At 40.1% G+C, this 15350-nt stretch overlaps 1 protein-coding gene across 7 annotated transcripts in view; it reads right to left on the reverse strand.

Annotated features, from left to right (window-relative positions):
- Positions 1-8341, reverse strand: part of dcdc2c (doublecortin domain containing 2C) — a 132505-nt gene extending 124164 nt beyond the window's left edge. For 4 of the 7 annotated variants that reach the window (XM_043678520.2, XM_043678529.2, XM_043678512.2 and 1 more), the window contains exon 1: positions 7012-7158. In XM_043678520.2, the coding sequence (XP_043534455.2) occupies positions 7012-7050 (39 nt within the window). In that variant the 5' untranslated portion in view covers positions 7051-7158. Of the gene's footprint in view, positions 1-6690; positions 6828-7011; positions 7159-8200 lie in introns of those variants that run through there. The other 3 variants (XM_043678504.2, XM_043678538.2, XM_043678484.2) reach the window with 3 other exon arrangements.
- Positions 8342-15350: the final 7009 nt, after the last annotated feature.

Raw genomic sequence — 15350 nt, forward strand, 5'->3', positions numbered from 1 at the left:
TGAATAATGCAGAAAAGCCAAAGAAAGATTAATGTGGGAATTTTAAAAAAATTTACATTATTTGAACAGAAATTAGGCATAATATTTGCAAGATCACAAAATCTGTATTCTGCATCTAACCTGATGAGAATGTACTCCAGAAGAAACCTAGCCCATAAATCAAATGTGTCTCACCTTGATGACCACAAACAGAAGAAAAAAAATCACTTTGTGAAAGCATTACCATAAATCTCATAATCTGCATTGCCTTCCAGCACATGTTCCAAAAAAGTAAGATCTGATGCTTTCTCCTCCATGGGAAGTGAGAATCTCAGTTGTGAGATCAACCTTCAGACATCTGCAAGCCTTATGTTCAATAGCAATCTTACATTTGTTAATTGCCTGTTGGTCTTCACTAAACTGCTTTTTCACACCCTTTCCTAAAACTTTGAAGTTTAATCAATTTATAATGATTCCAAAAAGAGAAGTCCATCTCCATCATCTGCCTGACCCTCTGCTAAACCAACCATGAATTCCTTGTTGTTTCAAGCATATCATTCTGCACAAATGGCAGTGCTAGTATTCTGTAAAAATCAATTTCCATCAAGCTAAGCTGTTTAACATAATTGAAAATACATTCATTTAGTTTGCTGTCAAAAACTTAATTGGACCAGCCACATAAATGTTGTGGCTACAAATGCAAGTTGGAGGCAAGGAATTCTGCAGCAAGCAACTCACCTCTCATCTCCCCAATATGTATGTATACAGTTTACAAAATCCAAGTCAGCAGTGTGATGGAGTACTCTCCATTTGTCGAGATGAGTGCATCTCCAACAACACAAAAGATTTGATACATCCAGGACCAAGCAGTCGATTGGCAGCACCTCCAGTACCTTCAACATTCACTCCATTCACGACCAATGCACAGTGGCAGAAGGTATACTATTTTTGTGTTAAATTGGAGAAACTTGCTAAGGTTCCATCAACAACATCTTCCAAATCATGGCCTCTACCACAAGCACAGCGGATGCAACAGAATACCATCACCTACAAGTACCCCTCCAAAACACACACTATCCTGACTTGAAACTAGATTGCCATTTCCATACTGTCATAGAATCACAGAGCTGTACAGCATTGAAACAGACAATTAGGTCCAACTCATCCATGCCGACCAGCTATTTTAAATTAATCTAGTCCCATTTGCAAGCATTTGGCCCATATCCCACTAAACCCTTCCTATTCGTATACCCATCCAGATAACTTTTAATGTTGCAGTTGTACCACCCTCCACCACTTCTTCTGGCAGCTCATTCCATATAAAAATATTCCATATTTTTCATCCTCTGCACGAAAAAGTTGCCCCTTAGGTCCCTTTTAAATCCTCTCACTTTAAACCTATACCCTCTAGTTTTGGACTCCCAAATCCTGGGGGAAAGATCATCCAAACATCCTATTCACACTCCTCCTGATTTTATTAATTTCTAGAAGGTCACCCTCAGCTTCCGATGCTCCAGGGAAAACAGGCCTAGCCTATTCAACCTCTCCCTATAGCTCAAACTCTTCAACCCTGGCAACATCCTTGTAAATCTTTTCTAGACTCTTTCAAGTTTCACAACATCCTTCTTCCAGGTGTAGCACAATGGGCCAAAATCCAGAAAGTCCATTCCTAACAGTATTGTGGGTGTCCCTAAACCACAAGGTGTGCAGCAGTTCAAGAAGGCAAGTCAACACCACTTTCTCCAGGAAAATTAGGGATGGGTAATAGCCAGCAAGATCCACATCCTATGAATAAATTAAAATAAAACACCATGGGAAGCTGTTGCCTGCCACACGGATTCGGAGCCTAATTAATTTCAATGAAGAGAAAATGAGGTCTGCAGATGTTGGAGATCAGAGATGGAAATGTGTTGCTGGAGAAGCGCAGCAGGTCAGGCAGCATCTAGGGAACAGGAGAATCGACGTTTCGGGCATTAGCCCTTCTTCAGGACCTGAAGAAGGGCTAATGCCCAAAACGTCGATTCTCCTGTTCCCTAGATGCTGCCTGACCTGCTGCGCTTCTCCAGCAACACATTTCCATAATTAATTTAAATGTCAGACTTAATATATCACGTTTGTGTCCTCAATTGTTCTGGAAGATTTTATAGTTAAAGAGTTTTGTAATCATAGATTAATTGCTACAATTAAATTTTGAGTTTAGTTGAGGAAAGTTCTGAGGCAGTGATGTCAAAATGTTTAGAACATTAGCAGAATGTTCAACTAACAGCTGTGGGGTAAGGACAACAGCCAAGATCAGGAGGAACACAGAATTCTCAAAAGATTATCAAATTGGAGAGAACAACAGAGGTAGGGAGAGATGAAGCTATGGAGCAGTTTGAACAGCAGGAAGAGAACCTTAAATTTGACATGTTGCTGGACCAGGAGCCAAAGTAGATCAGTAAGTGTAGAGGTGAAGGGTAAGCAGGATTTGATGCAGCTTCAGAGCAGGTGAGATGAGCATCAAAATTTTGGATGTGTTGAATGTTAAAATGCTTGCATGATTACAGGTATTTATTTTCTCATTGTTTTTCATATTTAACTTTCGATGCAAAAGTAGCTTCTTAAAAATTCACTCATGGGATATGGGCACTGTTGGCTGGACCAGCATTTACCACACATCCCTAATTACCTAAAGGTTGTTAAAAGACAACTACATTGCTGTGGGTTTGGAGTCACATGTAGGCTTGGTTAAGGTAAGGGTGGCAGATTTTCTTCTGTCAAGGACATTTGTGAACCAAATGGATTTTTGCAGTAATTAAACATGGTCATGTTTATTTTAGTATCTGAGTTATTTCTGATTTATTTTGCCAATAAATGTCTGCCAACCTCCTTCCTTAATGAAGAGGAAATGCCTTACACTTACTTCTTACACTTACACTTACTTCTACACTGACAATAATGGTACTAAGAATGTTACAAGATATAAAAACAAATTAACCCAGCTAACTGATGCTCCAATTTTAATGAGACCAAAAGCATAGGAAATTATGGGTATTTTGCCAATCAAGGGTCAGACACACATAGGATGAGGCATATTCCTGTCTGTGGAATGTGGATTACTATCAGAACAGAATGCTTAAGTTGAATCAAAATTCCTATTTTTGGCCGATGCCACTTTATTTCTTTTGATCCTTTATTTATTTTTCTTCTTGTACAAAGGCACCTGACCTCAGCTTAATGGTGGTTATTTGGTCAAGGATAAGGCCTCTGCTCATTTCTCCACCTCTCCCGGTCATGCACTCTGTTCTCCAGATGCTCTGTTTAGTAATTCCCCACAAAAGAATTATTGCTACACAATGCATCATAAGTACCTACTCATATCTATACAGTATGTGGCATCTCAGTGCACCATTCTAGCATAATGACTGTGGAACTACACTCTTGTTAAAAAACAAAAATACATCAAATGTTTCTTGAAATGGTATGAAGTGGAATTGTTTCCAATTTGAGCTACACCCTCATGGGGAGCCAAAAAAATGTAGGACAAGCGTGAAACCCAATGCATTCATTAGAGTTTAGAAGGTTGAGGGGAGATCTAATAGAAACTTACATGGCTTAGAAAGGGCGGAAGCTGGGAAGTTGTTTCTGTTAGGCAGGGAGACAAAGATCCATAACAGCCTTAGAATAGAGGGGGTCAATTTAGAATGGAAATAAGGAAATATTTCTTCAGCCAGAGACTGGTGGGCCTGTAGAATTCATTGCCACTGAGCACAGCGGAGGCTGGATGTTAAATTTCTTTAAGGCAGAGATTGATAAATTCTTGGTCTCACAAGGAATTAAGGGCTATAAGGAGAGAGTGCGGGTAAGAGGAGCTGAAATGCCCATCAGCCATGATTGAATGGCAGAGTGGACTCAATGGGCCAAATAGCCTTACTTCCACTCCTATGTCTTATGGTCTTATGGTCTTATAAGTCTCTTGGTGGCCACTTTCCAAAACAAAAGTGACAACAACAACAGATTGCTTCCTCAGCCAAGGCAAACTGAATTGAACAGTGAATTGTACAGGTGGAAAAACCAAACAAAATAATATAACCTTTTAATACAAAATGAAATCTATGGTTTATTTGTAAATTTGCTGTTGTAAGTCTCACATTCTGCTGCTAATCATTTCAATGTTTGAGTTATTTCCGAAATGAACTTGGTTGGAGTACTAGAAGTCTCAACTGAAAATACAGAGAATAATTTGCCTCAAAAGGCAGTTGAGGTGGAGTCATCGGATATTTTAAAGATGGAAGTTATTAGATTCTTGTTAGGTAAGGGAGTCAAAAATAATTGGGATGGAATGGAAATGTGGAATTCAAAACCCAATACGATCAGCCATGATCTTATTGAATGGTGGAGCAGGCTCAAGGAGCCAAATGGTCTATTCTGTTTTCAACTCCCACATTCATACGTTTATCATCTTGAACCTCAAAATATTGCATTACAAGTAAAGCTTTATCATCTTTTGATGACAGCAGCAAGGAGTGAAATAGAATCCAATGGTCACAGCCACTCAAATCTCAAGTTACAACTCAACTCAAACCCTCCATTAATAGATACAAACCATTCCCAACCCATTCTCCATGACCAAAAAAATTCCCCATTGATATAGAAACCTGCCAGAAGGAAAAGAATGCCGACTCACTAACCTCAGCTTTTTTTTCCCCTGCTGAAAATGTTAGGATCTGTGAAGCTGTGGTTTGTGACTCCTGCATGGTGTTTTCCTTACCACATTGTCTGTTCGGCGTAGCTTGTGGTGCTATCTTATGAGCTGACCATGATATTTCATTCACTTGAGTATCATTTAGTTCCATTTTATGATTGGATAATCTGTCCAACAACAGGGTGACGTGGTGGCTCAGCGGTTAGCATTGCTGCCTCACAGTGCCAGGGGTCTGGGTTTAATTCCACTTTTGGGCACCTGTCTATGTGGAGCTTACACATTCTGCATGGGGATAGGTCATGCTAAATTGCGAATAATGTCAACACTAGCTGGATTAGTCATGGGAAATGCAGGATTATAGGGATAAGAGGGTGGGATGTTCTTTGAAGGATTGGTATGGATTCGATGGGCTGAATGGCCTGCTTCCACACTGTAGAGATTCTATGAACAACTGAACGGCCTCCCTTTGGACTGTAAGTTCTAGTTATCCAACATTCATTCCTTGCCATAAATTTGGCAATATGCAATTTGAAATAAAAAATACTGCCTGTAGCACATGGTAAACGTTGTGCAATGTGTAAATTAATTAAAGAAATCTAATGGCTTCCATTTATTCTTGATGTTCCATCTTTGTACATTTTAATACAACCATTAATGCAGCTAACATAAAGCATGAAGAACCAAATTAAAAGAGTTTGAAAGCAAGTTGAAAGTGAATATAGGATTGAAGAGCAAAATGAGTAGGCCATTCAGCCCTTCAAGCTTGTTCTGCCATTGAATCTGGTTGTGGGCTCAACTCCACTTTCCCATCCATAAATCCTAGCTTCAGTAATCTATCTAACTCTGTTTTGAATAAATTTAATGACTGAAAGGGCACAGTGAAAGTTACACCAGCACCCCCTTCCTTGTAAGTTCTACATCCCAAAAAGGTGCTGCAACATTTGACAACGCTTCGATAAGGAGCAAATACCTCAAACGGACCGTGAGTTGCATTTTTCAGAAAATGCGCAAGAATCACTATCCTTTAAAAACACATGAAGTCCAGTCTGGCTTCAGGGCTTCTTCTGGTTACACACATTCCATATTTATTCATGCATTTTATGACCACACATCAGTCATATTGCACTTTACTCTTATGTATTTACTGGAACCATATCACACAACACAAAAGAGGCCATTCCGCCCATCATTTATGAGAGGATTCTTTGGAAGAGCTAACACATGATTCCCGCCGAACGGCATTTTGCGCGCGGACATCGAAATTTCCCCCTCACAAGTGAATACCAAATTCCCAGTTGGAAGTCTTTTTATTCGATTAATTCCAGTTGGGAATTTGGGAAATGTGGATGTCTTTGCCAATGAATCGGTTTGTACCGTTCTTTCAGAAAGTGCATTCCAGTGCACTGTTCCCCCACAAGAAACGAATAGTTATTTCAATTTTAATGTTTGCCTTTGAAAAATAAATTTGCGATATCCAATCTACAGCAGCAAAATGAAAACATGGTGCTGAACACAAAATCATGAAATATTAATTCAGATTTGTAGCACGGGGAGGTGGGGCAACTAGAATTGTCTGGGCTCACTATGAAATCACATCTGAAGATAAAGTCCCTTGTTTTTCCACTTGAGTTTTTCGTTTGTTTCAAAGTTGTTCCAGTTCACTTTGACAGCTGCAGGGATTAGACAGACAGCGGACAGATTATCTGGACTTCTTTTGTACTTACAAAACTGTTGTGATAGATAGAGCTGCAATCGCATGAACTGCTCTACTCAGTCTAGATCAACTCTTAAAAACATGCACACCTCTACCTCAAGGATAACTTGAAATATCCCGTACCCTGCGAGGGAATTTCCTTTCAGCACACGTCGAGTGAGTGCTTGGTTGGTGACAAGAGTGGGGATTCAGAATTGTGGACACAAGATCCGACCAGCCTTATAGCAGTGAGAGTAAAAGAGAGCGAGCGAGAGATGTGAAGGTAAAGGCGGGCAAATTAAAGCAGCCGAGGGTAGTCTTAGAGCTTACTTACGCTGACCGTGTGTGAGAGATGGGCAGTCTGGTGCTGCCTGTGCGCCTCCTCACTCCTTAGCTGTCCTGAGCCTGACTCCTGACTTGTGACAGCCGCTCAGCGTCTGGAATCAGAGGCTGTCACCAGCATCTATTCCCCGGGTGATTTATTTCGACTTGCACTGAGTACAGGCCCTCGGCAAACAATGCAAGGGCTCCTTCTCTCCTCCTGCCATTGGTTCTTTTAAAAGGTTTCCCATTACCAAGGGCAAAAAGAAGCAAGTTTCCAAGATTTGTTTAACCAAAGCTCACTCCGTCTTACTGTAAGCCTTATTTTACTCACCTTCACATTCTCTCGAGTAATTCTTTCTCTCACCCTCATTCTTGCTTTTTTGCTTTGTCTCCTGCATTTAATTCTCTCGCTCGCTCTCTCTCCTTTTCTCTCTGGTTTTATTTTCACTCACAATCTCTTTTCTTGCTTTGTCACTTTCCCTCCTTATTCACCTGGGCTCCCCGAAATGTTTTGTGACTGCTGCAAAACAGGAACTAACCTAAGAGAACGTGGGATGAGCACTTCCAATTAATACCAGCAGTCGCTGCCACTAATACTTGTGGGTCACATAACGTCCCAGACCTGTCCCCACTGACATCCAAAAGGACAAGGGCAACGGGTTTATGGTAACGTGGAGGTTACTCTCCAAATTCGTACAGAATGCTGACTAGAAATATATCAGGGCATTCCTTCAACATCACAAACCAAAAGCGCTTGAAGTCACTACTTCAGAGCACTCGGCGAGTACCTATTTGGCACACACATACACACACACTGTAGTAAGTCAAGAGCACCACTCATCAGCAATGAACTGGAAACGCCAACTTTACCAACAATGGTAACAACCCGAAAATTGTTGCTCATTCTGACCCTGATATTGTTGCTTCTAACAGAATTCTCTGCGGATGAATTTCAGGATTTCAAAATAGAGTTTCATTTTGGAAGTGCTGAGGCTCGCATATTTCCAGCATCTCCTGGAAGAAATGCCAGGTTTTGTGGCTGACTGGAAACTCGAGAACCAAAGACCAGAGACTTTCACAAGTTGCATGCGGGTTTAAATTAACCCCTACTTCAGGAGCTGGTAAAAGAAAAACGTCCTTTACAGACACGTAATACCAGCACAAAGTTTAATACTCAACTGAAGAAGAGAAACAATTTTATAAAACTGTAACATTGACATGATTTAACATGAGTCAACTTCTTTAAACGTAATGGCTGGTGGGAGCCGATCTCTGAAAGCCCCTATAATTAGTTTGCCAAACATGTTCCAAAGTCTACTAACATGGAGATAATTAGCAAATCATTAACGTTTTAATGAAACTTAGTCACCGCATTTTTGTTACTGAAACCAGTTTGAGAAAGCCTGTCCCGAGCAGTAACAATTATTAATAAACTGATTCACATCTGTACAATGAGACAACAGACTGGCTTCACTGCACAACTCTTCTCACTCAGAAACTATTACCTAAGTAATACCTACTTGACAAGCTCAAGGCCGCGACTGTTGCACTTAATCTCAGACACAGTAGAGAGCTTTTTTTTTAATTGTGCAATCACGTTTGCCAGAGAAAAGGATGTCCATTCACCGCTGGCAGAAGGTATGAAATCACTGAGGCATATCCGAGAGTGACACTGTCAGTGAAGAAATATGCAACATGAATATCTATAGCATTGGCCACTGTTGCTTAGTAACTCATACGCTGTCACACGTTCATGCCCAATTCTATGTTTGGAATGGTGACTAGGAGGACAACGTTTTAAGAAGTAAAATAAGGAAGGTAAGAAATTATTTTTTAAAAAAACTTTAATTGGGTAAGTATTTTACAACCTCTCGTGAGTTTTCTGATATCTAAGAGTGCTTTCAACACACATAAATGAAATGTTCATTTGACATCTTCCAGTTATGAGGTATGTAGAAATTCGCATCTCTCCTAGAGTTTTGTTTGACCAGAATGGGGAACCAATGAGAATTTTTGCAAGACTTTTACTACGGAAACTAAGCTCAAATGATAGAGAAGATTCTACAGACTCTGGAAAAGCAGAGAATGTGATAGACTGAGTGGCCTGACGTCATTCCTTTTATTCTCATGTTGGAGTGCCTGAGAGATCTAGTGGCCATTTTGGATTTTATAAAATGTTAAATAGCAAGTCTCGTGACGTAATGAAAGCACCAAAGTGAAAATGTGAAAGGATAAATCGGGATGCTTGGTATAGGATATGCCAAGCTTTGATTTTTAATTCTACCTTCATAGCAAGAACAAATAGAGATGTACAGCACAGAAACAGACCCTTCAGTCCAACTCAGTTTTGTAAAATTGTTTCTCTCCTTCAGTTGAGGATTAAACTTTGTGCTGGTATTACTTGTCTGTAAAGGAGGTTTTTGTTTTACCAGCTTCTGAAGTAGGGGTTAATTTAAACCCCTGTGCAACTTGTGAAAGTCTCTGGTCTTTGCCTCTTGAGTTTCCAGTCAGCCACAAAACCAGGGCATGCTGAAATTCAGCATTTCTGCCAGGAGATACTGGAAATATGCGAGCCTCAGCAATTCCAAAATGAAATGAAATGAAAATCTATGCCAATCAGATAGCCTAACCTAATTTAGTCCCATTTGCCAGCACTTGGCCCATATCCCTCTGAACCCTTCCTATTCATATCCCCATCCACATGCCTTTTAAATGTTGCAATTGTACCAGCCTCCACCACTTCCTCTGGCAGCTCATTCCATACACGTACCACCCTCTGCATGAAAATATTGCCCCTTAGGTCCCTTTTATATCTTTCCCCCTTCACCCTAAACCTATGCCATCTAGTGGCACTCCACTGGTCACAGGCCTCCAGTTTGAAAAATAACCCTCCACGTCCACCCTCTGTCTTCTACCTTTGAGCCAGTTCTGTATCCAAATGGCTAGCTCTCCCTGTACTCCATGAGATCTAACTTTGCTAACCAGTCTCCCATGGGGAACCTTGTCAAACGCCTTACTGAAGTCCATATAAATCATATCCATCACTCTGCCCTCATCAATCATTTTTGTTACTTCTTCAAAAAACTCAATCAAGTTTGTAAGCCATGATTTCCCACGCACAAAGCCATGCTGACTATTCCTAATCAGTCCTTGCCTTTCCAAATACATGTAAATCCTGTTCCTTAGGATTCTCTTCAATAACTTGCCCACCACCAATGTCAGGCTCACCAGTCTATAGTTCCCTTGCTTGTCCTTACCACATAGCGATACCATGTTAACCAACCTCCAGTCTTCCAGGACCTTACCTGTGACTATCGATGATACAAATATCTCAGCAAGGGGCCAGCAATCATTTCCCTTGCTTCCCATAGAGTTCTGGGGTACTCCTGATCAGGTCCTGGGGATTTATCCACTTTTATGCATTTGAAGACATCCAGCAGTTCCTCCTCTGTAATATGGACATTTTGCAAGATGTCACTATCTATTTCCCTACAGTCTATATCTTTCATATCCTTTTCCACAGTAAATACTGATGCAAAATACTCATTTTGTATCTCCCCTATTTTCTGCAGCTCCCCTCAAAGGCCTCCTTGCTGATCTTTGAGGGACCCTATTCTCTCCCTAGTTACCCTTTTGTCCTTAATGCATTTGTAAAAACCCTTTGGATTCTCCTTAATTCTATTTGCCAACGCTACTTCATGTCCCCCTTTTGCCCACCTGATTTCCCGCTTAAGTATACTCCTATTGCCTTTATACTCTTCTAAGTGTTCTCAATCTCTCCTGTCTATACCTAATATATGCTTCTTTCTTTTCTTAACCAAAACCACAATTTCTCTAGTGACAAATGACTGAGAAAAGTAAGGTGTTCCACAATTTTGAAAACTAGGAAAAGAATACTTCAATAAGAGATCCAAAGAATTCACAGCACTGAATGTGTTATTTGGCACACTTTGTCTGTGTCAAATTTTTGGAACAATTCAACATTGAACATACCTCCCATGCCCTCCCAATTGTTTTATGCCTTCCTCGACTTCAAACATTTATTCAATTTCCCTTCAATTACATGCATAGAGAAATTCTAATAAGGACATTGTACTATATCTAATGTAGGCTTTCTGCTCAGTCCCAGCAACAATTTTAAACTGATAATCCCTAAGAACCAATCTCCAATGACAAAATTATTTTTCTTGCATTACTGACCAAGACATTGGTGGTGGAGGGTTGTTTTTCAGACTGGAGGCCTGAGACCAGTGGAGTGTCACAAGGATCGGTGCTGGGTCGACTACTTTTCATCATTTACATCAATGATTTGGATGGGAGCATAAGAGGGAGAGTTAGTAAGTTTTCAGATAACACCAAAATTGGAGATGTAGTGGACAGTGAGGAAGGTTACCTCAGATTACAACAGGATCTTGATCAGATGGGCCAATGGGCTGAGGAGTGGCAGGTGGAGTTTAATTTAGATAAATACGAGGTGCTGCATTTTGGGAAAGCAAATCTTAGCAGGACTTATCCACTTAATGGTAAGGTCCTAGGCAGTGTTGCTGAACAACGTGAGTGCAGGTTCATAGGTCCTGGAAAGTAGAGTCTCAGGTAGGTAGGATAGTGAAGAAGGCGTTTAGTATGTTCTCCTTAATTGGTCAGAGCATTGAGTATAGGAGTGGAGAGATCATGTTGTGGCTGTACAGGATATTGATTAGACCACTTTTGGAACATGGCATGTAATTCTGGTTTCCTTCCTATCAGAAGGATGTTGTGAAACTTGAAAGAGTTTATAAAAGATTTACAAAGATGTTGCCAGGATTGGAGGATTTGAGCTATAGAGAGAGGCTGAGTAGTGTGGGCTGTTTTGCCTCGAGCTTCGAAGGCTGACGGGTAACCTCATAGAGGTTTATAAGATCATGTGAGGCATGGATAGGATAAATCGACAAAGTCTTTTCCGTGGGATGGGGGAGTCCAGAACTGGAGGGCATAGGTTTAGGGTGAGAGGGGAAAGATATAAAAGGGACCTAAGAGGCATTATTTTCACACAGAGGGTGGTGCGTGTATAGAATAAGCTGCCAGAAGAAGTGGTAGAGGATGGTACAATTGCAACATTTAAAAAGCATCTGGATGGGTATATGAATAGGAAGGGTTTAGATGGGGCAAGAGCTGGCAAATGGAACTATATCAGCTTGGGATATCTGATCGGCATGGAGGAGTTGGAACGAAGGATCTGTTTCCGTGCTGTACATCTCTATCACTCTATAAAACAACTCAATTTTCATTTTTAAAAAAATGAATTGTAGAACTGTCCTTAGAATTGCAAGTCTCACGTCTCTTATGTCATGATGTGGACATGTAACTACCTGATGAAGGAGCAGCGCTCCGAATGCCAGTGCTTCCAAATAAACCTACTGGACTATAAACTGGTGTTGTGTGATTTTTATCTTTATCCCTGATGTCATCCTGTGCAATGAGGTTTCAATTACAACACAGCCAGGAATCAGGAAGGTAAGGAGACTGGCAACAGTAAAAAAATGAAATCAGAAAAACACTGACCAAATACATTAATACCAGTGGTTATGCACAGAGATGTGAGAGGATAGTTAAAGACTAAGAGGTGGAAAGTGAGTCACATGTTTCAACAATCAGCTTTTCTTCTGTCCTATGGAGGATGTGAATGAAATATTAGTAGCCTTCTTGTCAAAATGCATTTATAAGCATTTAGGGAGGTAATGGCCTAGTGGTATTATCACTGGGCTGTTAACCTAGGGGACCCAGGATCAAATCCTACCCCAACTGATGGTGGAATTTGAACTTAAAAGAAAATCTTGAATTAAGAGTCTAATGGTGGCCATTAATCAATTGCTGTTTAAAAATCCATCTGGGTCACCAGTGTCATTTAGGTAAGGAATCTGCCATCCTTACTTGGCCTGGCCTATGTATGACTCCCGACCCACAGCAATGTGGTTGACTCTCAACTGCTTACTGGGCAATTAGGGATGGGTAATAAATGCTGGCCTGGACAATGATGCCATCTTTATATGAATTTAAAAGAAAATTACAATTTTTTTTTAAATACGCAAGTGACAGAGACAGGGCAAAAAATCTAAGAGAGATCACTTGACTCCCTTCTCAGACCAAGATTACAGTACAACAGAGGAAATGAAATAATATGGAAGGATAGCACGGCTGATTGCTTTTTTTTATGTTTTGAAGATCCGTTTCTTTTTATTACTTTCAATTACACGAAAGTCCTGCTAAATTGATTAATACTTGCTGTTGCTATTTATACATACATATGTGTATGTATAAACACGTATAAACATATATATTCTATCACACTCAGTGTTTTTGGCATAAACAGTTAACCACTCCCATTTGGGTAAACAAGTTAATTGACCTGTCCTTGAATAAGTGACTCAGTCACCTCAGGTATTTATGTTCAAAGCACCAAAAAATAATCATTAGGATTCTCGAATTTCTACTCACATAGTGACACGACTGACTGAAAAAAATTACAGTTGTTCCACAAAGATCATTAATAGCTAAATTTTGCAAAGAGAATTCATAAGAAAAGATACAAAATATTTTCAGGAAGGTTCAGGAAAGAGTTCATCACACTTGTAACTGTATCTGATGCTGCATTTCACACCTCAGGATCCTGATTGAAAGAATTTAATTATTTATGTGTGATGTTTTCAGGTAGCTTATTGGGATAGGTGTCAGTGAAGAATATGAACCACTTTTGTTATCTGAATTCTCAAAGGTAACCACACGCAGACACTGATATCACACATTCTGAGTGTTTTCATTTCTGGTCTTTCTTCCAGAAACTCACATTTTCTTTGGTGATTTGCAGGTCACTGAAAATATGTGTGTTGTGATTATGAATGTTTGTGCCCAACAATATTAGAATGGCTGGCACAATGTCACTTTTGCACTTTGCATTAATGTGTAACACTCGCAGAACAGGTACAAGGTATAACACTAGTTAGACGAAAGATGAAGCTAACTTTAGATGGTTCCATCAGTTCTTAAATTCAGCCTCTGATGCACATTCCATAACCAAACTACAAGAGCTGTACTAGATTACTGCGGATGTATCAAGCGCTGATCTTTGAAGAAATGCTTCACCTTACCTTATTGTATTCTTTTTATAACCAGCTGAAATCAAGAACTTCCACAACTAATTTGAAATTCCCATGTATGCAATTTTATCCCGTTGATTAATGGATTGGCACCAAATTCTTTTTCTTGGTATTTTAGCAAAGTGAGAAACATTTTTTTTTAAATATTGGAATAAAGTAACTTACTATAAATTTTAGGAGAGGAATTTAAACTACTACATGATTCATTTTACACAGAACTAACCTTTCATCATTTCTCTTTGTAGAGGAATAACAATTGTGTTCAGATAGACACAACTCTGCACAAGTTGCTCACAAAACTGAATCCCCAATACTTCTTGAAGTCAGATAAGGACTTGTAGAAGTTGCATTGGAATAACAAAGAATCATTATTACAAAGTTTGTGAGAAGATTTGTAGCTCGTTGTTGTGGTTCTGTTCGTCGAGCTGGGAATTTATATTGCAGACGTTTCGTCCCCTGTCTAGGTGACATCCTCAGTGCTTGGGAGCCTCCTGTGAAGCGCTTCTGTGATCTTTCCTCCAGCATTTGTAGTGGTTTGAATCTGCCGCTTCCGGTTGTCAGTTCCAGCTGTCCGCTGCAGTGGCCGGTATATTGGGTCCAGGTCGATATGCTTATTATCTGAATCTGTGGATGAGTGCCATGCCTGTAGGAATTCCCTGGCTGTTCTCTATTTGGCTTGTCCTATAATAGTAGTGTTGTCCCAGTCGAACTCATGTTGCTTGTCATCTGCGTGTGTGGCGACTAAGGATAGCTGGTCGTGTCATTATTACAATACATTCATTCTACAATCATGTCAGAAGCATAAGCCTATGCCTTGGTACAAAAAGGAAACTACTGCACATGCTGAAAATCTGCACAAAAAATAGAAAGCACTGACAGTACACAACAGGTTAAGAGACATCTGTTCAGACAGAAATATAGAGTTAACATTTCAGGGCTGTGGTCTTTCATCAGAACTGGGAGCAGTTAGAAATGGAATACGTTTTAAGCAAAAGATACAATGGAGCATAGGAAAAATAACAAAAGGGAATTTCTGTGATCTGGAGGACAAATTAGAAGATAAAAAGTTTCATGGTGCAAGATTAAAGGGAGGGGGAAGGGGTTAGGTGAAAATACAAAATATGTCTGGAAAGAATGCACAAGGAAAGATAGTTGACATCCAAATGCAAAGCAAATGAAGTAAATAAGATTTTAAAAGATAAATATAACAATAGGCAACAAAACCAGGGCAGAGGTTACAGTCTAAATTATTTTCACTCATTGAGTCCAGGGAACTGCAGACTTTCAAATTGAAAGATAAGGTACTGTTTCTTGAATTTATGTGGAACTTCACAGGAGTGGGGCGGCATGGTGGCCCAGTGGTTAGCACTGCTGCCTCACAGCACCAGGGTCCCAGGTTTGATTCCAGCCTCAAGGTACTGTCTGTGTGGAATTTACATATTCTCCCCATGTCTGCATGGGTTTCCTCCCACAGTCCAAAGATGTGCAGGTCAGGTGAATTGGCCATGCTAAATTGCCCATAGTGTTTGGTACATTA

Source organism: Chiloscyllium plagiosum, unplaced genomic scaffold (genome assembly GCF_037043375.1).
Source record: "Chiloscyllium plagiosum isolate Xiang-an unplaced genomic scaffold, Cpla_swu_hap1 HiC_scaffold_3, whole genome shotgun sequence".
NCBI lineage: Eukaryota > Metazoa > Chordata > Chondrichthyes > Orectolobiformes > Hemiscylliidae > Chiloscyllium > Chiloscyllium plagiosum.